Here is a 24,131-nt window from a genome sequence, read left to right on the forward strand (position 1 = left end):
AAAAGAAGGAATAAATAATAATTAATTAATGAGCTCGGTCTTGTCCGAGGCCGGTCATCCCCGAAGGCCATTTTCTGAAAATAGCAGCAGCACCCCTCAAAACTTGGTATGACTTTTAAACGGCTACATTTCGGATGTCACTTTTGCTTTTATACTATATATAAACATCTTATATGGGCCCTTGAGTATTCAGTGGGATACCTGGATATGACATGGGAGAACTAAATCAGACACCACCAAGTACAAAGCAAATCGACTCTGTCGACAACAAGAGACCCCACTCGTCTGACACACGAAGCGAAGATGAAACCTTGCACGATGAGCTACACAGCAAGATACAGCATGGCGAGAAGGTAGCCTACGAGGAGAGAAACGATACCAACGGAGGGACCCTTGCCCATCCGGATCCCATCACCGATAACATGGAATCAGCACCTTCATCGGGTCCCGAACGTCAAATACAAAACTCGCAAGATGCTCTTAGTCCCCAACCGAGCAAAGTCCACAATTCACCATCAACACCATTTGCCCCTCTTCAACAGACGCTTTCCCAACGTCCTTACTCCGCCTTTTCCAAATCCACTAAGCTTCTTCTGGTCGCTTTAGGCGGGATTGCTGCCATCTTTTCTCCCATCTCCTCCAACATCTTTGTTCCTGCTATCCCCACTCTGGCCGGTGCATTCAACCGTTCAGAGTCTGACATATCCCAAGCAGTCACTGTCTACCTAGTATTCCAGGCTATTACACCTTCGTTCTTCGGGTCTATGTCTGATTCCTTTGGCAGACGACCTTTATATATTGCCACACTCATCGTTTACCTCGGCGCCAATATCGGTCTAGCACTGATGCCTACTACCAAATACTGGCTTTTGCTCTTCTTGCGAGCACTACAATCAACGGGTGGAAGTGCCGTTATCAGTATCGGATATGGTTGCATTGCGGATGTGTCAGAGCCAAGAGAGAGGGGCAAATATGCCGCTGCATTCCAGATGGGTGCGATGGCAGGCCCTGCGTTTGGTAAGTCCATGTGTTATTACTTCTCAAATTGTCAATTAATCACTGACGCAAAACGCTAGGTCCATTACTCGGAGGTATTCTTACACAAGGTTTAGGGTGGAGAAGTATTTTCTGGTTCTTGGCCATTGCTGACGGTGTCGTCTTGATACCTCTAATCTTGTAAGTCCATCAAACGAGTCGGCTGGATTAGGGGCTTATGAGTATCAGCTTCTTACCCGAAACCCTGCGATCCCTTGTAGGAGATGGTTCTATTCCGCCTCCTGCCCTCAGCGCTTCTCCCGTCGAACTCTACCAACGCCGAAAGTTGGCCAAAAAGATGGCAGAGACCGGCCAAGAGTTGGAACCCGTTCAACGTCCCCCGCCCAAACCCTATCGACCATTTTCGACCTTTGCTATTCTCCTTGTACCAGAAATCTTCTTGACGTTCTTCTTTGCCTCATTACTTTATCTTCAGTTCTACGCTAGCTTAACACTCTTCTCGACCGCTCTAAAAAACTCTTACGGTCTCTCTGAACTCAAGATCGGTCTTTGTTACCTGTATGTCCCTTTTTCACGTGTATTTTCACCCAAGGTTAACGTATTTCCAGTCCATCGGGTATAGGTAGTATCATATCTTCGCAACTGAACGGTCGTCAACTCGACTATTACTTCCATCGAGAAGAACGTCGTGTCGGGGGCGATTACCGAGCCAAACCGGAAGAGTTCAATATAGAGAAAACACGGATCAGGTGCTTGTTTCCCTTTGCAGTCTGCTCTTGTTTAGCCACCGTGGCACAAGGTTGGTGTCTTCAAGCAAAGGCCAATCTTGGAGCTACGCTGGTGATGAATTTTCTGGTGGGCTTAGGATCAGGGACGATTGGGAGTGGTGAGTTGCTCCAACATTAGGTCTGCGATAACTTCGGGCTAATTGTTCCGCGTAGTCACTGTATATGGACAGGATATCAAGAGCAACAAAGGTGGAGCGGTATCTGCTGCTGTGCGTCTGATCTTACAGCTGCCTGTAATTTAAGCTGACACTCCAACAGCTCAATCTTGTAAGATGCATTTTTGGAGCCATTGGTGTCGCCTCCATGTAAGTCAACGTTCGCACTTCCAGCTCCTATCTATTGTTGCCAAATAAGGTGCTGATGAACCTTCAACTTCAAAAAGTCAATCAATGTACAACACATTGGGTGCAGGGTGGACTTTTGTCCTTCTTACAGGCTTGGTAGTGATTGCCTCTCCTCTTCCTATCGTCGTTATCAAGAAAGGACGAGGCTGGCGGGATACGAGGAAAGAGAAGAGGGAATCGAAGAAAGAAAAGAAGGAAGCGAAGAAAGAGAAGAAAAAAGGCGAAGCAGGAATGACGGAGAGGCAAGCAAACGCTTCGGATGCAGAAACAGGGACAAAAAGTCAAGTTGTCAACAGGACAAACGTAGATGCAGGAGTCGGGACAAAGGTGTAGCGAATTTAGGTCATTACTAGAGTACATTTCTTGGGATTCGACGACATAACACTTAACCCTTGCACATATGGGGCTAGAGATTTGTGTTTTTATTATAATGCATTTATAGATTGCTTCTTAATTATACACACCCATGCTATGCTATTTCCTCACATGTAGTTAATACAGAGATGCTTCTTCCCTCCTTTTTTTTTCTTTCCTATCCCTCATCTCCTGCCAAAGCTCTCACCAGCCCGATACGCAGGCCTCCCCTTCCTTCCCCTGCTCTGGTCCCTCTGTTCTCGATTCATACTCGCCTCCCTACTCCTGACCCCCCTATCCCTCCCTCTATCTTCCTCATGCACAGCACCGAGCCCTTGACCGTACTCATACCTCTCAAACTGAGAACCATTCCATCTCGTCTGAGTGAGGGGTGTACCCAAGCCAGGTGTGACTGCCGGAGTGGTTTCCGCCCATGGACTATATGGTGGTTCGCCCCATCCCGTATGACCACCGCCCCCGCTGGCAGAAAAAGCGGGCGATTCGCGCGCTTGGCTGCGAGAGCGAGAAACGGAAGGTGACGCGCTAGCTTGAGATTGTTGAGAGTGTCTTGATCTGGAACGTGATTTGGAATTGGGCGTCATCACAGGTACCGGCATCGCAACCCCCGCCACTCCTGCTGGCCGACCATACGCCGTCCCTAAGCCATTCTCCGCGAAACCCATCGGCATCGCGCCCTTGAATCCTGAAGACTGGACCGGCGCCGATTGAGCCGGCATCCCTCCACCCTTGTGTACGCTCTGCGATCTTGAGCGGGAGACAGCCCTGGAGTACGATGGATCGGCAGCAGGGACGGGGACTGGCGTGCCTTGGTTGGAGGGTGTACCCTGAGGACGAGCATATGATAAGGATGATGAGCTGGAGCTGCTAGGCGGAACGGAGAGGTTCCAAGTGGAACCGGGAGGGAGGCCGCGGTGAGTGGACCGGCCGCGATTGAGGTCAACTTGTTCGAGGTTTCTGGATAATTCGGGCGCATCGAATGTGAACATTGGACGGTGACCGGAAGATCTAGAGCGCGATGCACTGACTGATCGAGAGCGTGGGGGCGGTGGATCTTGGAGATGTAAAGTGTGAGGATGATCGAATGGTGTTCGACTGTGTTCTCCTGGGAATACACCACCTTGAAAACTGTGTCCTCTGTCTCTTGATCTGGATACACTCGAACTCTTTTTGCCTCTTGGATTAAGCGACGAAGACATGATGGGCACAGGCTGGCTGGCCCCATCTCTTCTCATCGGATCCATGAACCCATCACCCATGCCGATACCTCTTCCAATCCTGACCCTTGACCGACTCCTTGACTTGCTCCTACTCTGCACTTCTTTCCAACCCAAAACCGCATCACTCTGCTTTACTTTTACTATCGTCCACCTCCTCTCTCTGTCTCCGTCCAGACATCCTTTCAGACACTCGAGCCATTCTTTACCCAAGTCGGGCGGTTCCTCCCACGTCCCTCGTAGGATCTTCATTTGAAGCCTAGGGTCATACGCATCAAAAAACGGGAGCCTTCCCGTCAAAAGAGCATGAAGGACAATGCCTACCGCCCATATATCCTGAGCGAGGGAAGGTCCTAAAGGAGGTGCACGTAACAGCTCGGGTGGGGCGTATGGCAGGGAGGCAGAGGGGAAAGATTGAGTATGCGCCGGACTAGGGGCGTGACTGTTCTCGTGTAAATGGTGTTCATTGGGATAACGGTGTGGTGTGTGAGAATTGTGACTACGGTAGGGAGAAGGTATCCTTGACGATCCTCTTGAAAAATTGCTCGGCAAAGTCGAATGTCTGCTCACCCCTGCTGTAAGCGGCGGCGGGATTGTCGCTGTTCTATCATCCTGTCTGCCCACCATCTGTGCCATGTAAAAGTCGCAGACCATGACTTTACCTTGATGATCCACCAAAAAGTTGTCCAACTTGAGATCACCATGCAGTAACCCGCCCGGGAACCCGGGGAAGCCCTCGTGCATGGCGGATACAGCTGCGACCACACCAGGGAACCACTTTCGCGCAGTCTTGTCTGATCCGCCTTCTCTCTTGAGCATGTCCAACAATGACCCGCCGGGAAGATACGGTGTGAACAAAAAAGTTGCGCTCGGCGTCCTATGCATGTCGAGAAGGGGAAGGAGGGATGGATGTGAGGGCAAGTTCTGCCATGTCTTGATTTCCTCCTCGAACTTTTCCAACGACCCCGACATGTCTGACAGGTCATCTCTCTTGACAATCTTGCAAGCAAGAACTTTTCCACTGGTGCGCAAAGTCGCCTTTCTGACCGTTGAAAAGCCTCCTCTTCCAACCAGCTTGCCCAACGTGTAATCTTTTACCCTCGCGCCCTCCGCATCGGATGCCAGTCGTGTTGCTGAGCTGGATGAGCTGAAATGAGAGAGGAATGCGCTTGCAGGGGAGAAGGCGCTGGAGGATAAATTGGAGAGATCCGATATGGCCGGCGACGGTGGGGAGGATGGACCTGGGTCAGAAACGAAGGATGGCGATATGGAATGAGCAGGAGAGAATGAAGGCGGACGTGCTGGGACAGCATGATGGGAGAATAAAGGGTGACGAGACGCTGCAGGAGGTGTATATCCCACTGAGGTGTTTGTATTGACCTGGCCATGATTGGCCTGTGGTGACAAGTTGGACGCCGCCTCACCAAAACTGACTCCTCCTCTGGGACCTCCCATTCCCCTCAGATCTGCTATCCCTGCCGCTCCTTGCGAACTGCTCTCGGCTCCTCCCGATGAATTGGAGGAGGTTTCATAACTTGTAGGTCTCGACGCATGTAGCCGCTGGATGAAAAGAGATGCGGGAGATTGTTTAGGAGAACTCGCTGCGCTGTCCAGACCAGAAGTATTCAGATGCGGTGGTGCTTGGGAGGGGGCTGGTGGAAGGTTTGACGCATGCAGCATCCTGCATGTGGTGTTAGTGGTGGTGCGAAGTGGGACGGGGCGAGATGTACGTACGAAATGACGCTGCGTGCTGTGGGTCGTATCTAGTTGTGCGTGAGTGTGGGAGGCGCTCTGGACGAGCGCAGGATGGGATGTATAGCTAAGGGAAAAGAAGACGTGGAGATGTTGTAAAAGTGGATATATAAAAGCGACGCAAGAGGATAACAACAGTCAGATCGGTCATTCTGCTCTTTCCGGACCGGCGCTAGTAAACTATATCCGACAAATCACCCATCGCCTATTGTATTCTACCAATACATCAAATACATACTATACAACTATGTACATCTTATTCCTCAGAGAACCAATCCTCTTCATCCGCGTCTCCGCCCGCATTCTCGCTCTCCAACTCATCCACCAACTCGCTCGACACATCCAGATCATTAGGATCACGGACCAACTTGTCCCCTCGCATAGTATGCGTCTTCATCAACTCGCCATGGTATCTCTTGTCATCCGGTGTGCCCTTCAGCTCTGCTACAAACGACTCCATGCGGTCTCTGAACTTCCAGCAATGTGTGGCATAGGATGTCGGCGTCCGCTTCGGGAACTGTCCGTTCGGAATCAGCAACATGCCTCACGATTGCTTACGAAAGCACTTACACCCTCGGGATTCTCTGACCATGTTTGCCATGTCAAATAACTAGGCAATACCGTCGTCAGACCGTTATTTACTACATGAGCTGCCATGGCCCGCTCTTCATCTTCCGTAAAACTGTGCTTGGAAGTGAGCGCTTTGGCCCTTTTGCGAGGCGGTTTTGTCATGGCCAGATCTTGTGGATAAGCGAATTCACTAGCAGTAGGACCAGATAGCGGTGCGCCGAAGAAGAAGGTCGGATTCTTCTTTTCCCGCTCCTGTCCTTTTTCTTTTTCCCCGTCCTTCTTTGCCCTTTCTCTCTCCTTATTTCTTCTCTTTTCCTTCTCCTTCTCCTCCTTGGCTAGGTAGGCAAAACGGCCCTTTTTCGTCTTCCAATTCGTATAGTAAATTTGCCACGACCCTTGCATGTACACTCCCACCTGCCTCTTTCATCAGCCACAATTGACACTCACAACACGGGCAACGACGAAAAAAAAAAAGAACACAAAAAAAAACTCACCGTCTTTTCCAGCTCTACCGCTATATCCGCCCGACTCATTCCCTTCATCTCCCATCCTTTATACCCCTTCTCAAATATCTGACACATCATCTCATTCGTCATATACTCTGCATTCCCCGTCGTCCCTGTCCTACTTCCTCCTCCACCATCAGCACCACCCGAGGGTGAAACTTCATCGTCCGAGCTATCCGATGACAGATCAGAAAGCTCGATAGATGAAGGGGACCGTGATTTGCGTCGACGGCCGGGACGGTTCGACGAAGAAGGACGAGCGTTCCCAGTCGTTATCAGAGTCGGAGGGTTAGGTGCGGATGACGGTGCTGGACCGACGCGGGCGGTGATGCGGATAGGAAATGAAGGGGGCGCAGGTGTGTTGGGCCGTGATTCTTCTCCTTTGCTTGAACGCTGTTTTTGCCACCTTGCAAAATAACTTGCCCAAGTCGCAGAGATATAGACACCGTATTTGTCCGCAAGGTACTCTCCCGCCTGCTCATTGCTCAGTCCTGCCTTTGAAATCTTTTCAGACTCTTTTTCGAAGATCATGTTAACATCAGTCCAACTGAGTGTCGATGGGTCCATGAACTTTGTTTGAGGGGTGCTACCGTTGTAATGGGAAGGCTGAAGATTGGTCTCGTTGAACAGATCGGTAGGTCGTAAATGAGAATTGTCAATGTTGGTGAGAAGATAGGCGTATTGGCCTGTTTGGTGGAGCCAACTTAGATACAAATCTCTCCATGTAAGCAGAGAATATGTACCATACTACATCGGCGATGGATGTTAGGATTCCCATTTCGTTAAAAAAAAACGCAGTTACAAACGCACCTTTTGCCTAAAGGTTGCAATAAGATACTTTTCTCGCACACCCGGACCGAGCATCATCTTCTCCACCCGAAACATCTCTGCCAAATCTCCCAGCGTCGAATTCCGATCAACCTGCACAACGTTGTGTACTTCTTCCGGCCATTCTCCGTCCGAAGTATACGGTGTGTCATCGTTTTCTGCAACTGTGTCTACCACCTCTGCTGGTCGCTTGGCGATTGTTATTGCACTTGACCGTCGAGCATAATGTGGGTGGAGCCGTGAAAGGGGACGAGAGATAGAAATAGAGGTTGAGCTGGAGTTCATATTGGCATTAACATTGGAGTGTGAAGGGCCTGCACCAGGGGTGGATGTGAGAGAGGAAGTGGATCCTGTAGGGGACGTTGGTCTGGGATGAATAGATTGTAGTTGAGGTGAGGGCTGAATCGAGACCTGCGAATGAGACTGTGACTGGGACTGTGATTGTGGTCGCGTTTGTGGTGGTTCAGGTTGTGTGGACGCTTTGGATTGCAATTTCAGCGGCGCAGGTGTATGGTTGGTAGACTTGACAGATCCCCTCGAGTTCAGAGTAATCAGCTGTGATGGCTGCTGAGTCTGCTTCCCATTCCCGTTCAACCACACCACATTCCCTCCATTAATCTTTAAAGTCCCACTCCCATTGCTCCTGCTAGCCGGTATTCTTGTCGGCATCGGAAGCATCGCCACATCATCATCGCTGTCCCCTCCATCAATCTCCTCCTGGATTTCTTTGCCTTCAGCCCCTTTCTCCAACACAGGGCGCAATCTCGCGGACGGAGGAAACCTTTGCGTCTTGACACCTTGCAACGGTCCTCCAATTCTACATCCTCCCCAATCATGGTCTTCTCCCAAAAACATCCCTGCATTCGCACACCGGCTGACCCAGCACCTATCCAGCATCACCTTCACCTGCCATGGTTCTTCTCTTCCCATCTCCGGCGGCTGTCTAACTTGATTTTGTCGGTGTGCGTGGCCGGGTGGTAACCGGTCGGGATGGCAGTATGTATAGAGTGGGTGGGATTGGTGTGGTGATATGAGAAGGATTTGTGTTGAAATACTGTCGTGGGATGGTGAGACGTGACCGCCCTCTTTCTGTAAACATTGGCGATGAATGACACGGAAATGATGTCAGCGATCGATGCGCAAAAAGTGCACAGACCAGCACACGCCAAAATGTCGCGACGCGTTAATGAAGGATGTACCCACCCATATAGCTTTGATAAGCCCTAGTATATCCTGCATATCCGGGTCTATCCACAACGAGAGGCCTACTCCAGTGTCTGGGTCTACAAAAATTCCGCTGCCGTCAAGCAAGTACGTCCGACCACCTGATGGGTAGTATGTAGGCCATACATGTTGTGTTTCGGAGCCGGAAGAGCGTTGAATCTGTTCGGGTGGCTGTTGGGGATGTGTAGAAAGCATTTGCGGAGTGGGTTAGAGTGGGTGATGGCTGATGATAGAGAAGGAAGGAGAAAGGAAGGAAGCAAGTAACGTGGTGGGATGATGTATCTGCTTTTTTATTTGGGCATTAAATAACCACGATGACCAAAGGGAAGGAAAGGCTTACCCAAATCCTGTAATAGTAATTATGGTATTATGCGGTAGGTATTGGGCGCGGGATATGCAGCGGCGTATGCCTGGAAGAGCCGCTAATTGGCGGGGGAAGGAAGAAATGAAGGGACAGACAAGCTATAAGGAGAATAGAGTATATGCAGGGATGGATGTACGGGACGGGGCAACAGAGGTGGGCTGGGGTGAGTCAACTCTGGGAAGAACACGTGGCGAAAGAGGAAGGAAGGAAGGAAGGAAGGGAGGGAGGAAGGAAGCCATGCACGCCGCAGGAAGGAAGGAACGGAACGTTGACGCTGCGTTGAGCGTTGAGTGGCCCGTCACTGCTGATGTCACCACTTTCTGACCACGTGGACGGAATTAACGGCGTTAATGGCACCACCGCAGAGTAGGCTGGCCAGTGTGGCACCCGGAGAGTCGGCGGCGCCCGCCTCCGCAACGACGATGACAAGTCGCGAACTAACGTCAAGCAACGAGTTCAAGGACGGTCACTGAGCAATCCTCGTCTTCTGTCTACATTTACCTTTAATCTTACTGTAATACAATCAATATGGCCCCCAAAGCGTGAGTCTTGGTGGACTTACAAATGTGTAATGCTGACATTACTGCAGTGACTGGGAGAAATGTAAGCTCGACATGGAATAATATGGAGCGTCACTAACCTTGAATAGACGACAAGAAGGTCACGGACGAGAAGGAGGAGAAGATTGTCGGTGCGTATGGGCTCTGTGAAGCTTACAGGTCCAAATGCTGATAATTGATCAGCTCTCGATGAGTCCGATATCCAGATCCTCAAGACATATGCCCGTCTTTCCGCCCCTCCATGTCTAGCGCTTGCAACTAACACCTACTGTAGGGCCAAGGACCTTATTCCCTTCACCTCAAGAAGATTGAAAATCAAATCAAGGATATCCAAAAGCGCGTGAATGAGAAGATTGGTGTCCGCGAGTCCGATACCGGTTTAGCACCTGCGAACCTTTGGGATATACCCGCGGATAAGCAGAGAAGTGGAAGGCCGTTGCAGGTTGCTAGGTGTCAGACTATTATCAAGGCCGGTATGTCTTTTGCAGCTTTGTATCAGAGAATCCCAACTGATTTCTTTGCTATAGCCAACCCTCCATCAGGCGACCAGCCTTTGAATCCTCAAGATGGTGCGGGTGCCGGTAATCCGGAAGGAGATCGATATGTCATCTCTATCAAGCAGGTGGCAAAGTTTGTGGTCGGTTTGGGCGACGAGGTGTCACCTACTGATGTGGAGGAGGGTATGCGAGTGGGGTAAATCTAGGGTGTTCATCATCAAATCACAGTGGCTGACAAAACAAACAGTGTGGACCAAGTAACCTACAAGATTATGCTCCCCTTACCCCCCAAGATCGATCCTTCAGTGACCATGATGCAAGTAGAGGAACGGCCATCAATTACTTATGCCGATGTTGGTGGATGCAAGGAACAGATTGAAAAGTTGCGAGAGGTTGTCGAGTTACCCTTATTAGAGGTAAGCGGGAGATTTATTTGTCTCGGGGCGTTGAAACATGCGCTCATCAGTTCTTTAGCCTGAGCGATTTGTCAGCCTCGGTATTGAACCCCCCAAGGGTGTCCTTCTCTATGGTCCTCCCGGTACCGGTAAAACTCTTTGTGCTCGAGCCGTCGCCAACCGAACAGACTCTACCTTTATACGTGTCATCGGTTCCGAACTTGTGCAAAAATACATTGGTGAAGGTGCCCGAATGGTGCGAGAACTGTTTGAGATGGCCCGATCGAAGAAGGCGTGTATCATCTTCTTTGATGAAGTCGACGCAATTGGTGGTGCGAGATTTGATGATGGCGCAGGTGGAGATAATGAGGTGCAGCGAACCATGTTGGAGTTGATTAACCAACTGGATGGTTTCGATCCTAGAGGTAACATCAAGGTCATCATGGCTACTAACAGGTACGTCTTGATTCATGTCGTCCCCATCATATATGCCCAACTGACAACCTTGCAGACCAGACACCCTCGATCCTGCCCTCCTCCGTCCCGGTCGTTTGGACCGAAAAGTCGAATTCTCCCTCCCCGACAACGAAGGTCGGACACACATTCTCAAAATCCACGGTAAATCAATGTCTGTCGAGCGTGATATCCGATACGACCTCATTGCCCGTCTCTGTCCCAACGCGACCGGTGCTGAACTCAAGGCTGTAGCGACAGAAGCCGGTATGTTCGCGATCAGGGCGAGAAGAAAGGTGGCGACAGAGAGAGACTTTTTGGATGCTGTTGAGAAGGTTATCAGGCAGGGCAGCAAGTTCTCCAGTACAGCGTTGTATGCGCAGTACAACTAAGGTGTTGGCGAGTAGGAGTTGTAAGATTGGTTAGATGCCTATCATGCATTGACGAAATCAATGGTATCATCATCATTTTGGCGTGCGATATCGAAGCTTGCCGTATACTCTTCATTATGCTCTCAATAAGAAAAGTTTAGCATGTGCGGAGGAAATGAAAGAATAATTATGTTGCTCAACTGGTGCAACTGCTGGTGACGACATATCCATGTTACGTAATAATCAGTTTTATGCACTCCGTCCGATGCGTTCATCCATCTCCTCCTTTCGATATCGATTCTGAATACATTTCTGTCTTCTTCGCGTCTTTTTCCATTTTTGCCAACATGTCCAGATCAGTATTCAGCACTCTAAGACCTGTCCTCGGGCAGAAGGCCACCGTCGCCCCCTTTGCCCTTTCCCTTCGACACGCTTCTTCCTCCTCTTCCCCTCTTTCAGCTCCCAACGAACCCACCTCATTCCACACCCAGCCATCCCACTCCACTCCTACCGGCCCCCTTCCTCTGTCCTGGCCCAGCTACCTTTCTCTCCGTCGTCAGCGCCGACTTTGGTCTACCCTCACCTCTGTGCCCACGACGTTTTTGGGATTGTTCCTTGGTGGAGGTTACTTTGCTAGCCTTGAAGCTGACCCCAGTCAGTTGATCTTTGGTGTTGAGCCTATGTAAGTCAGGGTGAACAAGTTTGAAATGTGTGCAAAATGCTGATTAGGTGATGATAATCAGGTTTGTTTACGGAGGTGCAACGTAAGTTGTCGAGATGGGTACCCCTAAGATGTCCGGGCATGCTTGTACTAACCGTATTCTTGTGATCGCTGTCAACCAGTTTGGGCTGCATGGGTGAGTTCTTTTTTTACATATTACAACGTCCTGCCAGTCATTGACATATATATTGCAGCTCTTGGTTACCTCATTGGTCCCAGCGTAGGCGCCACTCTCTTCTCCCTTACTCACCCTTCCATTGCCCGTGGCAACCCCGCTCCCCTGGAAGTGATGGATCGCGAGTTCTATCACAGGATCAAAAAGAACCGTGCCGACCCCAGGTTCCAGAGTGTGCAGAACATTGTGCCCGACTTTTATGGCGAGAAGGTAGGTCCGGCCTCTTTTAGAGTCGCTTGTGGCCATTATATATATACCATGGGATTTTGAGCTGATGAATTAATCCAGATTGTCTCTCTTTCTACTTATCGACGATGGCTGAGAGATCAGGCAGTCTACAAGAGAAAGGCCATGCACGGTGTTCCTGGCGAGGACATGTAGATATTGTAGGAAAGGAAGTAAACTGCGTTTATGCATAGCCATCTCTTCTCTCTCCTGTCCAGTTTGTCGCTGGCTATGTCTCTGTTATACGTTTTGGAATTATTATATTGAAGAAAAGATTATAATTTGGTGATTGTTCAATGCTCGAGGGGATGTTGGAATTTAAATTTAGCGTCGCAAGGGAAGTTGCAAAATCCGTCATCGTTCTCAATCTTCATTTCACTCTTTGGCTCGTTTTTATCGTTTTACTGCTCTTCTTCATCACTACCCTTCTTTGCTCTTTTTCAAGATGCGTTCCATGAGGGTGATAACGTGCGTATCACCATTACTCATCTGGGTATTGCTAATCAATTATTCACAGCCCAGTTATTCGTCGTCCAGCCCCTCTTCGCCACATTCCTCTCATCACCCGTCCGGCGGCTATCCCCTTCTCTCGAAGCGTATCGAATCTCCCACGCACACCCTTTTCTTCGCCCGCCAATCTTACAGACGCCACCACTTCCGAGTACACCCATTCCACCCTCTACGCATTCTCATACCTATCTCGCACTATTAAATATGTCCTCTACTCCCTTCTCGCCATTGGTGGTATCTCCGTGGCGACGTTTGAAGGCGTCCATCTCTACGTGGAGAAAGTATGCCTAGCGGCGCCAAGCAGGGAGGATACGGACGAGTATGGCTGGGCGAGTGAGAATCAAGGCTGGACAGGCGGACCAAGGGGCGGGACGGATCCTCGATTAGGTATGAAAGCCCGACATGCCCTTCGAGGCGCATGGATCTGCCAGGAATGGGGAGCTGGATCTTCAGGTGCTGTTGAGCGTAGTGTCCACACCTCAGCGTTCCACCCTGACTTTGTTGCTGCTCGGAGCATGATCTCTGTCCCCAGCGATAGTGATGAAGGTGCCGCTAACAGGGGCAGGTTGAGGGTAGACAGAGGTTACGAACTGGCGGATGAGTATGTCGACCTTGCCATTAGGGAGGCAAGGAGAAAGGGGCTTGTCTTCCCCCCAACGCTGCCTGGTGCTCGACCTGAAGGCCCCCCGACTGAAAAGCAAACATCTCATGGTCCTCAAGGTGACCCAGCCGTCCTGGACTTGTTGCTCCTCAAAGCGGGCATGTTGGAACGTATCAATACTATCGACTCGCTTTCCCATGCAAAGGACCTTTACGAACAAGTGCTTTGCTCACTTGATTCTTCTATGGGGAATGAAGTAGGACCTGGGGGCAGGGCAAGGGTGATGAGACTTGCCGGCAAGGTCGGTGATCTTTGTGCCAGAACTGGTGGTAGAAATGAAGCTTTGCAATGGTGGGGATGGGGTTTGGACAAGGCTGGAGTGGATATTCATGCCCATACTCAGACCTCCAAGATCGTTCAAGAAGTCAAGCAAGGTACCAAGAAGGGCTGGTTAGGCAAGTCGGCTGCGGCTTCTACTCCTGCGCCTGTGACAATTGCATCTACAACAACAACTATATCTCCCGCCCTTCCCCCTCCTGTGCTCCGAGCAACAATTTCCCTCCTCACGTCTGCCTCCGCTCAACTAGCAACCACTTCTTCTCTCCCAGCTGCGTCTTCCCTCCAATCCCTCGCCCTCTCCTATCTCTCCAACCCCCTTCTTCGGACTCAAGATTCATTCGCATCACCCTCAGCTGCTCTCCACAATACATGGCTCACTCATCGTACTTCGCTTCTCAAACTCCATCTTTCCTCTGTCCTTTACGCTCTCTCCAAATCATCTGCCGAAGCACTCCCACTTGTTGCCGGTGCGCAGGAACAGGTTGAAAGAGTGATCACCGAACTTTTGCCTTTACCGGCTGCCTTCATCCAACGAGGGTCAGCACTCACTGCACCAGCCAAGATCCTTGCCCGTGACGCCTTGTTAACAGGTGCCGAGATCGCGTACACTAAGGGTACCTTCCTCGAGCGTTCTTTGCCTGCGTCTTCATCTCAAACAGGTGGGCTGCTCAAGGTCAAGCGGTCCGAGACACCAGAAGAGAAGGCGATGCGTATCAGTACGCTGGAGTCAGCTTTAGAGTGCTTTGAGAGAGCTACGGCTTTGAGTGCATTGGAAAGTGGAGCGGGGCCAGTAAAGGCCAAGGGTGGAGAAGAGGAGGCGGTTGGTAGAGGTGAGGAATGGGGCAAATACTGGAGAGGGTTTGTGAGAATAAGGGAAAAGCTGGACGAAGCTCTGGGAATTGAGCAGGTGAAAGAGAGTGAGAAGATTAGTGAGAAGATCTAAATTATGTATATGCACCATTCTATAGCACAATCATCAGTTTGATTTGGGCCGACGTAGAAATAGAAAGGCTGGCGATCGGTCCGATAGTGTATGGGTGATAGTTTCCAACGTTAGCAGATTCAGACAAGTCAGCAACGATGATATCAAAAGCACCACCAACATCGTTCGATCGACTGTCACCAGCGTTCCCTTCCAGACCCATTTGGCATGCTCGTCTATTCTTTTCACGATCCATTCCTCGCTCAACTCATTTGCCTCTTTTCACACCAGTGTCCTGTTCCAATCCAACAGTCGCGATAATTTTCGGTCATGCAGTGAAGTGATACATCTCCCTACACCAACTCCCTTCGTCCGTTCCTACGTCTATGCAGAAGCCTTGGCCTCTCGGATAGCCTTGGCGGAACCCTGGGCAGCGTATCGGGCGTTTCGTCGGAACTAGAAAAAACAAGAAAACGGGTCAGCGGTTCGTTGCGAATAAAAGACGACGGATGGATCGGTTGGTTGGGCTGCTACACGCTTCGACACCTAGCCTTCCTCCGGCATACTGGGACACTTCAAAAGAAGGCAGTCACAGCGTTCTGCGTCTTCCTTCTCATCCGACCTGCTCTCACTCTCTCATCAACCGCTATCCCCATCCTGACGCATCCATCCCGCTGATCTCTTTCGTCCTTCCGTTTTGCCTGCAGCCCGACACCAACACATCCCTTTGCGTTCCGAAAAACCAACCTTGGGGTCGACACCCTTAAGAGAGTGGTACTTGTTGGTCTTAGGCCTCTGGATCTTGTTCCTGTGAGCTATTCACACCAAAACCGCATCAGCCTTTTCCTCCTTCGTTGTATCCTCCATCCCATCAAACGAGTCTCCCAACGCACCCTTCTTGTTCTGGTTGTGGGCGGTGTGGTTCTTTGACTTGGCCATTTTGACTAGTACCCCGGTACAGGATTAGCTGACTGTCTTCTCGACGACGTGGCGGGCAGCAGGTACTCACTGAGTTTTTGCTTCTCTTAAGGGTTGAAGGGAAGGTCTTTCGGTGGGAAGCAGAGATGGCCCAAATCCTGCCGGGGTGCGGACGGGATCAAATTCCTCAACAGGCATTTCGGAGATAAGGTTCTGTATAGTGTGGCGGGAACTTAACTCCGATGTTTACGAGAGCGGCATTGTCCGCTCCAGATGGTCCCGGAAGAACGATCGCCCTTGGCGGAAAAAGGGGGTTGTTGTTGATGAAGATAAGATATCCCATCCACGAGCAGACACAGATCAGGACAGCGCAGTATGAGGGTCAGTACTCCCCCTATCCGCACAACAGCAGCTCATAGCAACTACAGATCGCTATCCAGGGCTGTTCCCATGGCAGTCTCGCCCAGATATACGACGTTGTCAACTACTACTCCTCCCAAACAAAGAACCCTATAGACCTCTTGCTCCTCTGTGGCGACTTCCAAGCTCTGCGATCAAAACATGATTATGCCTCTCTTGCCGTACCAGCTAAATTCAAGCAGCTTGGGTCATTCCATCAGTATTACTCTGGTGAACGTGTCGCACCTGTCTTGACAATAGTGATCGGAGGCAACCACGAGGCGAGTAATTATATGTGGGAGTTGTACCACGGTGGATGGCTAGCTCCTAGTATATATTACCTCGGAGCGGCTGGTAGTGTTTATGTGAATGGGGTGAGGATTGTGGGTGCGAGTGGGATTTATAAGGGATTCGACTACCGAAAGGGTGAGTATCATCAATGCCTTGTTACTCCCACTCGCTAAGCCATGCGTAGGTCACTTTGAAAAGGTGCCTTACAATGATAAGGAGCTGAGAAGTGTATACCATATACGCGAGTACGATGTGGAAAAGCTCATGCATGTAAGTCACTTCGTCGCCAGGTATCCCATTGCTAACCCAATCCCAGTTAACACCAAGTCCTAGCACCATCTTCTTATCTCACGACTGGCCCACCACAATAGCGCATCATGGTAACAAGAACGCATTGCTCAAACGCAAGCCCTTCTTTCGAGACGAAGTCAGTCATTTTATTCTGCGTAAATCATCCAGAAAGCTGACCCGCGCGAAGATTGAAAAGAACACACTTGGTTCACCGCCCCTCTTAAGACTAATGAACCATTTCCAACCCTCTTACTGGTTCTCAGCCCATCTACACGTCAAGTTTGCAGCTCTGTACGAGCATCAAGCCCCTAATCATGGTCCGGATGTCGACGGTGGCGCCCCCTTACCATTACTGGCAACGTCGGCCGTAATAGCTCAGGCTGGTGGTAACCCAGATGAGATTCAAATCGATGAAGAGATGGATGCGGGGAACCCCGATGAGATTATTGTTGAGGATGAGGGTGAAGAGGTTATCATTAGACCGAGACAGGTCAACCCGGATGAGATTGCGATGGATGACGATGAGTTTGACGACCCTGCGCCCGCGGTCCCTCAGCCATTACCAGCGACGACCAATAGCGCCTTCAATCCAGAAGAAATAATCATATCGGACCAAGAGTTCGATGCACCAACCACAGTCTCTCAACCCCTTCAACCTCTCCCACCTACCAAAACGAACGCCTCCAACCCTGAAGAAATAGCCATCTCGGACGACGAATTCGATGACCCTGCTCCTTTGGCGCAATCCCTCACCACAATTGATGAATCGACCGACCTCATCGCGCAATCACGTTCTAACCCATCCCATCCACCTGTTGCTGGCACCATAGCCCCTCCCACTTCTGACTCTATTGCATCACGTGTAATGCAAGAAGCGCGACAAGAGCAGCAGAAATGGGAACTGCACGGGGGGAAAGGGATGGAGGGTGTGACCAAGTTTTTGGCATTGGACAAGTGTGGGCCTGGTAAAGACCATATGCAGGTATGTCATCAACCGTTTTTCGGTCGATTATATCTTTAAACTAATGATTGGTTTGAAATAGTTCCTTGAGATCCCAGACCCTTCCCCACCCCCAATCCCAGGGCCTCCAAGATTAACTTACGATCCCGAATGGCTAGCCATATCCCGTGCTTTCCATCCATACCTCTCAACCTCATATCAGCCCATCCCCCTCCCATCCTCTGACATACTTGAGCAGATGGTGAAGGATGAAGTAGCAAGGATCAAGGAGGAAGGATTGCTCGTTCCCACCGTTCCACAAGATGGTGCGGTCGAGGGACAAGAAGGATTAGTATGGGAAAAGGGCAAAGTGGATGTCGGAAGAGTGCAAAGGTTTTGGTGGACTGCACCACCTGAAGGACATCCGGGTGGAAATGACAGTGAGTCTATCGTTTTTGTTCCATAAGCCATCACTACCATGGTTAGTGGAACAACTGTGCTAACGAGAGAGCTTGTAGCTGCGTGGTATACAAACCCGCAGACAGAGGCGTTTTGTGGCATGTTGGGTGTTCAGAACAAGATTAATCCTCCCGTGAACAGATAATAAAAATCTAATGATGTGATGAACATGACCCATGCACGACACGCCCGCAGTTCCCGGCTTGACCGAAAAAGAGATATGGAGAAGATTTATGTGTATTATTCTTTGCAACCTATGTGCCATATATGTATTGTGTCATTTCTCCTGTAACGAGTCGGCGACCGTGGCATGTTAGTCCAAGCTTATGGAGAGGACAGGATTCACCATCCATGGTTAAACGAAATGTTGTGAATTGGATGGAGAAAGTGATGAAAGTAGTGGCACAGGCAGCAGACGCGGCCAGGCCCTAAATCGACTGGATCGACTGCGGATACCGATGCCAAATCTTAATTCTTGGATCTTGACTTATCTCAAAATCGAAGATTCAGATGGAGAAAATATGGAATCTTGAAACTCATGTTTGCTTGAAGGGACGGGCATGGGTTCAGACTGATGCAAGCAGGAAGCACGAAAGATGAAAACGCATCAGGATAGACAGCAGAAAAGGTGGTGATAACCAAATGATTTATTTGTTCATCATATGTAATATCAAAGTAATAAGCGAACACCGAAGTAAAAATAACAGATTGTCCATACAAGTGATTGAAGATCTATCACTTGCGAGATTTCACACAAGATTACTAAGAGGATACGGTCATAACTGAAGGGAAAAAAATCTTATAATCTATAGTAGGGTCAAGAGATGTTTAGGCAAGGGCGAGGACACCAGCGACGGCGAGGACGACAGAAGCGATACCCGCAGAAGCAGTGAGAGAAGCGCCGGAAGACTAAAGGACGCGTCAGGATATGCAACAGAACATGTCGAGATCAACTTACAGTGTTGGGGAGAGTAGAGTTGGACCCAGAAGCAGAAGCAGAAGAGCCCGAGGTGGCAGCACTGGTGGCAGCGCTGGCACTGGAGGCGGCGGTGGTGCGAACCACGGTGGCAGAAGTGCTGCTGGAGCTCGCGCTGGAAGCAGCAGAGCTAGAAGAGGAGGAAGCGGAAGAGGAAGAGCTTGAAGAAGCAGAGGAAGAAGAGTCGCCACCAGAGGTAATGTTAAACTGCTCAGACTGGGCGAGGATACCAGTGTTGTGCGAGTCAGTAGAAATGAGGTTGATCTGGAAGGCAATACCCGTGGGCCAAGAACCCCCTGGGTAGGTGACGGTCGCAGATTGGGTTGTACCAGAGTCACCGGTTGACTGGCTGTCGATAAGGGTGACGGGAGAGTTGCCGTCGAGGTAGCCGGCCTAAATGAAATGTGGTCAGTGCACGTTCGCATAGTCAGACGATTGGACGCGAAAGCTGAAAGGTGGCGAAGAACGAGCACAAAGGACGTAGATAAGGACAATGTGATATCGACTCAGCACGTGAAGAAATGAGAGTGGTCGACCAGCCACTGCTTTGTCCCAATCACTCCCTTCTGCCAGCCTGACGCCACCCCTGCCTCGACACGTCCGCAAAGAATTTACTTACCTGGTTGACTAACTGAATAGAAAAGTTCCTGGGGTCAGTGTCGACAGCGGTCCACTCAACAGTCTGAGGGCTGTTAGACTGCCAGACAGTGTCCTTGTTAGGAGACTCGACCTTAATGGCGTTGGAGAGGGCGAGGGAAGCGAGGAAAGACGCGATGATGGCGGTAGAGTGCATTGTGTAAAGATGTGTGTGTTGTAGAGTGAAGTTGGGAGTTGAGAGTTGAAAGAGTGAGATCGGTTGTTTATAAGGCTTTGTAGCGGAGACTGAAATGCAAGGAGAGGCGATGGGAAAAAAGAAAGGAGAAGACACGAGGAATGGCAGTGCTTTTTAAAAAGGGCAACGTGAAAATACAACGCACGGACGACGGACGGAAGCGCGCTCGAAACTCGAAAACAACGCGTCTCCAGGGCACAGCACTGTCCCTGACACCTGAGATTTGCCGAGATTCAGGGCTTCCTTCCTTGTTTATTTGCCCCCCCTCGGCCACCGGCATACGCCGACGCGCCAAGAAGAGCCAAAAAAAACGAAGCGACTTCATCCTCTACGTAATAGCAATCTTCTGCAACAAGGAGCAACGAAGCGACGAGCGATGATGGACTGATGAGCACCGACCAATGCAGCATATGCATGCTTCTTTTGCATCTTGATGGCGGTGAAGAGGTGACCGATGGGCGATGGGATGCTCGTCCAACAGGAAACACCATGCACCAGGCTGTACGCGGTGTAAAGAACATCACGTCGTTCGTCGGAAAGCGCGGGAAAACAACGCGGGCATAGTCGCCGGTGGTGGGGGTTGAGGGCTCGAGGTGGACAGCCTTGGAATTCCACCTCGTCTACCCGCTGAAAGGATCCTCAAGGCTATGCTGCAGTGGGTTGCTTCCGTTCGCCCTCTTCGGCCATTTTACCACTGCCCATTGTTTTTGTCATGTTTGTTCATGCATATGCATTTTTCGTTATCTTAGTCATACGGAGATGATTGATAAACGAAAAAGTTTATTAACACTCAACAAACGAAGGATGGATTATTTTAGCGTAGAGGATCATTCGGATTTTATCAAGCACCAACTGCTTCTTCTCAAAACGGTAAATCAATGAACTGAAAAAGCTGTAAAAGGCAGTGCTCTCACTTCTCCGTTTTCAGGTCTCATATACATGCTGCAAATCGAAACCAGCCGATAAAGCGGTGCACAACAACACAAATCAACGTAGTAGTATAACCAACAACACTTCCAAGACGGTTTAATCGCTTCTTCGTTCTCAATCATACCGCAAGCCGACTTTTTCCTCGGCATGCAGGGATACACCCTATTTCGGCCTCTTGTCCCGTTACGGCATAGTCGGGAGGCACATGCCTAACATTGGGAAAATATACGGGAACCTCTTTCACATCGGGCAAGATAATGTACGATTTCCGGTTGCACGATGACGAGCTTGTCGTTGACGAGGTCGAACCCGCTGGCGAAAGTGGTCTTTTGCTGATTGCAGCCGTCCATTTGACGTTTTGTGAGGATTCACTCACTCTTCGTGCCATCCTCGTGGTGATGAGAATGTCCTTCATTGCTTCCAGGTAAACGCCTAGGTCTTTAATCTGCGCGGTGTAGTCACCCTGGGACTGAGATAGTTCACAGTTCCAAGACGGCTTTGACGGCCACTCGAGGTCCAAGGGCAATCGACACATGCAATCCGACGACGTCGGAGAGAAGCAGGTGTATCCACTGCTAGCAATCCCGGAGCAAAACACTGAAGGCAGGTCTAGCAGCTGTGTCTGACTCCAGTCAACGAAGCCGCAAAATACGAGTAAGAGAGAAACTCACGCTGGAAGACGCCGCCATTTGTCGATCTCCATGGATGCTGATATCAGACATGACAGGCGGCCGAGGCCAATGGGGCTACCAGTCGCTCAGCAAAAGTTTTTGGAAAGCGTTTGGATATCTATTATCATGGCAACTTACTGGGTTCCCCATGGAAATCGACGCTTTGCTAGACATCGATTCGGCATCGTAATAAAAAATCTTCTCTGGAGACGCGGTTGGAAATGGAGAAAAGTCTGATAGAGAGGTGTTCAAGCTTATTTTCTTCCTCATAATGACGAAAAAAATGTGGGATGGCAAAGAGATCTGTAAAAGTCATAAGAAAAATGAACACAATAACACCTCGCACTTTCCTCACTCGTCGAGGATAGCGTGAGAAGTTGCTTGCCATGGCAGCTGACTTTTGCACCATCATCCAGAATCTGAAATCTGTTGATCAATTGATCCGGCCGTGTGTGTCAATAAGAAACTCGCACCGTGGGCAACCGCAATGCAGTCTACCCCCTAGGAGATTAGATTAGATTACATGTCTATCTTTACAGGATAGACCTAGACACTAATGGTCATAGCCCGGCTTGACTTTACGAGCCTTCGAGGCTCAAATTGTTATAAAAAACGAACAAACTGAGCACGCGTGTGTGATGGTGGTTCTAATGACTGATTGATCTTTGATCGTTGACTGGTGCGTGGTTTGTCGCTTTTTGAACGTAGGCGCAAGTGCGGCCAAGTTGTTAAGCCGGTCACGTGACTTTATCCACAGCTGAAACATCTGATCGGTTTGTTCAACTATATTGGCGAATGTGGGAAATTCTATTTTAGACCACTAAATAGCTTATAAGAGATGAGCTGCCAAGCATGAGCCCAGATACAATAAATCAGAGTGCTCTGATAGTACCCATGCCAATGAACACAATGACAAGATGCATATGCGCCCTTTCTTCTTCCTATCACCCTTACCCTTCTAGAATTAGATTTAAGCCTTGACAAAGTCAACGCCCTTCTTGATGTTCTTGGCAAGGCTGCTCAAAATCATCAGCGATACCCTTCACACAAGAAGAAATAAAACTTACTCGGGGAGACAGGCCTTGAGCAACTCCTGTTCCTCGGCGCTCAACTGGCCAACAGGGTTGATCTTCTTGACACCCTCAGGGCCGAGCTCGACGTTGGAGGCAAAGTACTCGACACCCTCAGACTCATACAAGGGAGACTTGACGAAAGTGGGCTCAACGATGCCGGTCTCGCCGTTCAACGCTCGGATAAGGGAGTCGGTGAATCGGGCACCGGCTATAATCGGGATCAGTCATTGTACACACTGTACGCATATACCAGCAAAAGAAACATACCGTAACCCATGGAGAGGGTAGCGGAACCGGTACCGGCCTTGGCCTTGACGACCTCGTCACCACCGAACTGGATTCTGTTGACGAGGGCCTTGTAAGCCTCACCGCTGACGTCCTTGCCCTCGGGGGTCTGAGAGAGGAGAGGGACGATGGTGACACCAGAGTGACCACCGACAACGGTAACCTTGATGTCCTTGGGGTCCTTGCCCTTGATCTCACCGAGGAATCGAGAAGCTCGAACAACGTCAAGGGTGGTGATACCAAAGACCCTCTTCTCGTCAAAGACACCCTTCTTCTTCAAGACCTCGGCGAAGATGGGGACGGTGGAGTTGACGGGGTTAGAGATGATACCGATGAAAGCCTTGGGGCAGTACTCGGCACAGGCCTCGGCGAGGTCACGGACGATAGAAGCGTTGGTGTTCTACTATAAAGTTAATTTCTGTGTAACTTGCCTAAGATGGAACTGATGTTTCAGGGCAGACGTCGACTCACGAAAAGGTCGTCACGGCTATGATCGGAAATCAGCTCCGTAATCCTCGTGCGAAAGAGAGAATGGACTCACGTCATACCGGGCTTCCTGGGGACACCAGCGGGGATGATGACAATTTCGGCGCCAGTAAGAGCCTCCTTGATGCTGTGGATACCGTATCAACATCCATTTATACCTTTTCTTTCACGAAAGACCTACTCGTCCTTCTCGAAACCCTTGACGGTAGAGTGGGTGTTGACGTGGGAAATGTCAGCGGCAACACCGGGAGCACCTCGGATGTCGTAGAGGGAAAGGCCAGTAACACCAGGGTTCTGCTTGAGGAGGAGAGACATGGGCTGACCGATACCACCTATTCACACCGGAATGGAAGCAGGGGTTGCACACGAATGGATTGATTCCGGATGAGTAGCGACAGTCATAAAGAGTCATGGGTAAGGCAAAAGCGAAGGAAGGCCAAGCTGAGTGTCAGCGGACGTGTTTCCGGACTACATATAGGTTAAAGACAAGGACGTACCAGCGGCACCGAGGACAGCGACCTTCTTGTTGGACCTGGCAGAGGAAGCGAAGCCCCTAGCGAGGGAGGAGGAGTTCTTGGCGACTTGACGAGCGAACATTGTGTTGTTTTGTGTGGTTGTTTTTTTGTGGAAGAACGTGGACAGGGATAGATGGAAAGAGAAGAAAGAGAAAGAAAGCAGAAAGCTGGAAGAGAAGTGGGATGGGGAAGTAGTGACGACGCCAGCCAGGAACGCGTGCTCGCTGCTTCACTACCATTCGGAAAAGTCGGGTTACTCGGCTTACCGCTTAGCCCAATTCGCCGAAGCTCCCCTCTTGTGGCACTCCTATTCGATGCTGTTTTCGTCGTCCTTC

At 50.1% G+C, this 24,131-nt stretch overlaps 11 protein-coding genes and 2 non-coding genes; 6 read left to right on the forward strand and 7 right to left on the reverse strand.

The window, feature by feature from the left end:
* The first annotated feature begins 128 nt into the window (after nt 1-128).
* CNAG_03215 (hypothetical protein) lies at nt 129-2,620 on the forward strand. The gene is made up of 7 exons (XM_012195712.1): nt 129-1,017; nt 1,077-1,176; nt 1,225-1,554; nt 1,605-1,882; nt 1,938-1,993; nt 2,043-2,089; nt 2,167-2,620. Exons 1-7 carry the CDS (start codon nt 213-215, stop codon nt 2,459-2,461), a joined length of 1,911 nt encoding a protein of 636 aa, XP_012051102.1. The 5' UTR covers nt 129-212; the 3' UTR covers nt 2,462-2,620.
* CNAG_03216 (CAMK protein kinase) lies at nt 2,542-5,597 on the reverse strand. The gene is made up of 2 exons (XM_012195713.1): nt 5,452-5,597; nt 2,542-5,398 (listed from the first exon to the last, which is right to left on the reverse strand). The coding sequence occupies exon 2, from the start codon at nt 5,395-5,397 to the stop codon at nt 2,668-2,670; it is 2,730 nt and encodes a 909-aa protein (XP_012051103.1). The 5' UTR covers nt 5,398; nt 5,452-5,597; the 3' UTR covers nt 2,542-2,667.
* A 76-nt stretch (nt 5,598-5,673) lies between these two features.
* On the reverse strand, nt 5,674-9,223 carry CNAG_03217 (hypothetical protein). XM_012195714.1 has 6 exons: nt 8,938-9,223; nt 8,577-8,882; nt 7,356-8,462; nt 6,534-7,292; nt 6,040-6,453; nt 5,674-5,986 (listed from the first exon to the last, which is right to left on the reverse strand). Exons 2-6 carry the CDS (start codon nt 8,790-8,792, stop codon nt 5,726-5,728), a joined length of 2,757 nt encoding a protein of 918 aa, XP_012051104.1. The 5' UTR covers nt 8,793-8,882; nt 8,938-9,223; the 3' UTR covers nt 5,674-5,725.
* Nucleotides 9,224-9,430: 207 nt separating this feature from the next.
* On the forward strand, nt 9,431-11,501 carry CNAG_07719 (26S protease regulatory subunit 7). XM_012195487.1 has 9 exons: nt 9,431-9,503; nt 9,551-9,564; nt 9,611-9,652; nt 9,705-9,742; nt 9,796-9,994; nt 10,049-10,214; nt 10,266-10,434; nt 10,493-10,869; nt 10,925-11,501. Exons 1-9 carry the CDS (start codon nt 9,490-9,492, stop codon nt 11,256-11,258), a joined length of 1,353 nt encoding a protein of 450 aa, XP_012050877.1. The 5' UTR covers nt 9,431-9,489; the 3' UTR covers nt 11,259-11,501.
* Nucleotides 11,502-11,546: 45 nt separating this feature from the next.
* On the forward strand, nt 11,547-12,568 carry CNAG_07720 (presequence translocated-associated motor subunit PAM17, mitochondrial). XM_012195982.1 has 5 exons: nt 11,547-11,919; nt 11,981-12,001; nt 12,081-12,094; nt 12,153-12,343; nt 12,422-12,568. The coding sequence occupies exons 1-5, from the start codon at nt 11,585-11,587 to the stop codon at nt 12,512-12,514; spliced, it is 654 nt and encodes a 217-aa protein (XP_012051372.1). The 5' UTR covers nt 11,547-11,584; the 3' UTR covers nt 12,515-12,568.
* Nucleotides 12,569-12,724: 156 nt separating this feature from the next.
* On the forward strand, nt 12,725-14,802 carry CNAG_03220 (hypothetical protein). Its single transcript, XM_012195715.1, has 2 exons — nt 12,725-12,826; nt 12,876-14,802. The coding sequence occupies exons 1-2, from the start codon at nt 12,804-12,806 to the stop codon at nt 14,749-14,751; spliced, it is 1,899 nt and encodes a 632-aa protein (XP_012051105.1). The 5' UTR covers nt 12,725-12,803; the 3' UTR covers nt 14,752-14,802.
* Nucleotides 14,803-14,934: 132 nt separating this feature from the next.
* CNAG_03221 (large subunit ribosomal protein L29) lies at nt 14,935-15,780 on the reverse strand. XM_012195716.1 has 4 exons: nt 15,740-15,780; nt 15,624-15,674; nt 15,478-15,545; nt 14,935-15,186 (listed from the first exon to the last, which is right to left on the reverse strand). The coding sequence occupies exons 2-4, from the start codon at nt 15,667-15,669 to the stop codon at nt 15,115-15,117; spliced, it is 186 nt and encodes a 61-aa protein (XP_012051106.1). The 5' UTR covers nt 15,670-15,674; nt 15,740-15,780; the 3' UTR covers nt 14,935-15,114.
* A 212-nt stretch (nt 15,781-15,992) lies between these two features.
* Nucleotides 15,993-18,867, forward strand: CNAG_03222 (RNA lariat debranching enzyme). XM_012195488.1 has 7 exons: nt 15,993-16,029; nt 16,077-16,473; nt 16,523-16,608; nt 16,655-16,765; nt 16,817-17,611; nt 17,673-18,009; nt 18,088-18,867. Exons 1-7 carry the CDS (start codon nt 16,024-16,026, stop codon nt 18,171-18,173), a joined length of 1,818 nt encoding a protein of 605 aa, XP_012050878.1. The 5' UTR covers nt 15,993-16,023; the 3' UTR covers nt 18,174-18,867.
* CNAG_12738 lies at nt 16,572-18,333 on the reverse strand. The gene is made up of 3 exons (XR_001046047.1): nt 18,074-18,333; nt 16,807-18,015; nt 16,572-16,752 (listed from the first exon to the last, which is right to left on the reverse strand). It is a non-coding gene; the product is annotated as a hypothetical RNA (non-coding RNA).
* CNAG_03223 (hypothetical protein) lies at nt 18,392-19,970 on the reverse strand. XM_012195717.1 has 3 exons: nt 19,624-19,970; nt 18,987-19,397; nt 18,392-18,937 (listed from the first exon to the last, which is right to left on the reverse strand). Exons 1-3 carry the CDS (start codon nt 19,795-19,797, stop codon nt 18,857-18,859), a joined length of 666 nt encoding a protein of 221 aa, XP_012051107.1. The 5' UTR covers nt 19,798-19,970; the 3' UTR covers nt 18,392-18,856.
* Nucleotides 19,971-20,580: 610 nt separating this feature from the next.
* On the forward strand, nt 20,581-21,756 carry CNAG_12739. Its single transcript, XR_001046048.1, has 5 exons — nt 20,581-20,706; nt 20,765-21,025; nt 21,089-21,190; nt 21,252-21,420; nt 21,494-21,756. It is a non-coding gene; the product is annotated as a hypothetical RNA (non-coding RNA).
* On the reverse strand, nt 20,962-21,825 carry CNAG_03224 (hypothetical protein; the record flags this gene model as incomplete). The annotated part of the gene is made up of 5 exons (XM_012195718.1): nt 20,962-21,092; nt 21,143-21,388; nt 21,438-21,512; nt 21,576-21,740; nt 21,793-21,825. 5 exons carry the CDS (start codon nt 21,823-21,825, stop codon nt 20,976-20,978), a joined length of 636 nt encoding a protein of 211 aa, XP_012051108.1. The 3' UTR covers nt 20,962-20,975.
* Nucleotides 21,826-22,172: 347 nt separating this feature from the next.
* On the reverse strand, nt 22,173-24,058 carry CNAG_03225 (malate dehydrogenase, NAD-dependent). XM_012195719.1 has 7 exons: nt 23,779-24,058; nt 23,463-23,613; nt 23,337-23,408; nt 23,267-23,282; nt 22,778-23,195; nt 22,505-22,718; nt 22,173-22,453 (listed from the first exon to the last, which is right to left on the reverse strand). Exons 1-7 carry the CDS (start codon nt 23,876-23,878, stop codon nt 22,408-22,410), a joined length of 1,017 nt encoding a protein of 338 aa, XP_012051109.1. The 5' UTR covers nt 23,879-24,058; the 3' UTR covers nt 22,173-22,407.
* Nucleotides 24,059-24,131: the final 73 nt, after the last annotated feature.

Source organism: Cryptococcus neoformans, chromosome 8, assembly GCF_000149245.1.
Source record: "Cryptococcus neoformans var. grubii H99 chromosome 8, complete sequence".
NCBI classification, from domain to species: domain Eukaryota; kingdom Fungi; phylum Basidiomycota; class Tremellomycetes; order Tremellales; family Cryptococcaceae; genus Cryptococcus; species Cryptococcus neoformans.

Excerpts from the sequence above, each read along its gene's own strand:
- CNAG_03215 (XM_012195712.1), top strand. The coding sequence starts at position 213 with ATGGGAGAACTAAATCAGACACCACCAAGTACAAAGCAAATCGACTCT. Across the intron at positions 1,177-1,224 it reads GTCTTGATACCTCTAATCTT|CTTCTTACCCGAAACCCTGC; the intron begins GTAAGTCCATCA and ends TATGAGTATCAG. Across the intron at positions 2,090-2,166 it reads GCCATTGGTGTCGCCTCCAT|TCAATCAATGTACAACACAT; the intron begins GTAAGTCAACGT and ends AACTTCAAAAAG.
- CNAG_03216 (XM_012195713.1), bottom strand. The coding sequence starts at position 5,397 with ATGCTGCATGCGTCAAACCTTCCACCAGCCCCCTCCCAAGCACCACCG.
- CNAG_03217 (XM_012195714.1), bottom strand. The coding sequence starts at position 8,792 with ATGCTTTCTACACATCCCCAACAGCCACCCGAACAGATTCAACGCTCT. Across the intron at positions 8,463-8,576 it reads GGCTTATCAAAGCTATATGG|AAAGAGGGCGGTCACGTCTC; the intron begins GTGGGTACATCC and ends CAATGTTTACAG. Across the intron at positions 5,987-6,039 it reads GGTCAGAGAATCCCGAGGGT|TTCCCGAAGCGGACGCCGAC; the intron begins GTAAGTGCTTTC and ends CCGAACGGACAG.
- CNAG_07719 (XM_012195487.1), top strand. Across the intron at positions 9,743-9,795 it reads TCCAGATCCTCAAGACATAT|GGCCAAGGACCTTATTCCCT; the intron begins GCCCGTCTTTCC and ends CACCTACTGTAG. Across the intron at positions 9,995-10,048 it reads TCAGACTATTATCAAGGCCG|CCAACCCTCCATCAGGCGAC; the intron begins GTATGTCTTTTG and ends TCTTTGCTATAG.
- CNAG_07720 (XM_012195982.1), top strand. The coding sequence starts at position 11,585 with ATGTCCAGATCAGTATTCAGCACTCTAAGACCTGTCCTCGGGCAGAAG. Across the intron at positions 11,920-11,980 it reads ATCTTTGGTGTTGAGCCTAT|GTTTGTTTACGGAGGTGCAA; the intron begins GTAAGTCAGGGT and ends GATGATAATCAG. Across the intron at positions 12,344-12,421 it reads CCGACTTTTATGGCGAGAAG|ATTGTCTCTCTTTCTACTTA; the intron begins GTAGGTCCGGCC and ends GAATTAATCCAG.
- CNAG_03220 (XM_012195715.1), top strand. The coding sequence starts at position 12,804 with ATGCGTTCCATGAGGGTGATAAC. Across the intron at positions 12,827-12,875 it reads CGTTCCATGAGGGTGATAAC|CCCAGTTATTCGTCGTCCAG; the intron begins GTGCGTATCACC and ends AATTATTCACAG.
- CNAG_03221 (XM_012195716.1), bottom strand. The coding sequence starts at position 15,669 with ATGGCCAAGTCAAAGAACCACACCGCCCACAACCAGAACAAGAAGG. Across the intron at positions 15,546-15,623 it reads CCACAACCAGAACAAGAAGG|CTCACAGGAACAAGATCCAG; the intron begins GTGCGTTGGGAG and ends TGGTGTGAATAG. Across the intron at positions 15,187-15,477 it reads TTAAGGGTGTCGACCCCAAG|TTCCGACGAAACGCCCGATA; the intron begins GTTGGTTTTTCG and ends TGTTTTTTCTAG.
- CNAG_03222 (XM_012195488.1), top strand. Across the intron at positions 16,474-16,522 it reads GGGATTCGACTACCGAAAGG|GTCACTTTGAAAAGGTGCCT; the intron begins GTGAGTATCATC and ends AGCCATGCGTAG. Across the intron at positions 16,766-16,816 it reads AGCCCTTCTTTCGAGACGAA|ATTGAAAAGAACACACTTGG; the intron begins GTCAGTCATTTT and ends ACCCGCGCGAAG.
- CNAG_03223 (XM_012195717.1), bottom strand. The coding sequence starts at position 19,797 with ATGCACTCTACCGCCATCATCGCGTCTTTCCTCGCTTCCCTCGCCCTC. Across the intron at positions 19,398-19,623 it reads CTATTCAGTTAGTCAACCAG|GCCGGCTACCTCGACGGCAA; the intron begins GTAAGTAAATTC and ends CATTTCATTTAG. Across the intron at positions 18,938-18,986 it reads ACTCTACTCTCCCCAACACT|TCTTCCGGCGCTTCTCTCAC; the intron begins GTAAGTTGATCT and ends CGCGTCCTTTAG.
- CNAG_03225 (XM_012195719.1), bottom strand. The coding sequence starts at position 23,878 with ATGTTCGCTCGTCAAGTCGCCAAGAACTCCTCCTCCCTCGCTAGGGGC. Across the intron at positions 23,614-23,778 it reads CGCTGTCCTCGGTGCCGCTG|GTGGTATCGGTCAGCCCATG; the intron begins GTACGTCCTTGT and ends CGGTGTGAATAG. Across the intron at positions 22,454-22,504 it reads CTCAAGGCCTGTCTCCCCGA|CCTTGCCAAGAACATCAAGA; the intron begins GTAAGTTTTATT and ends GATTTTGAGCAG.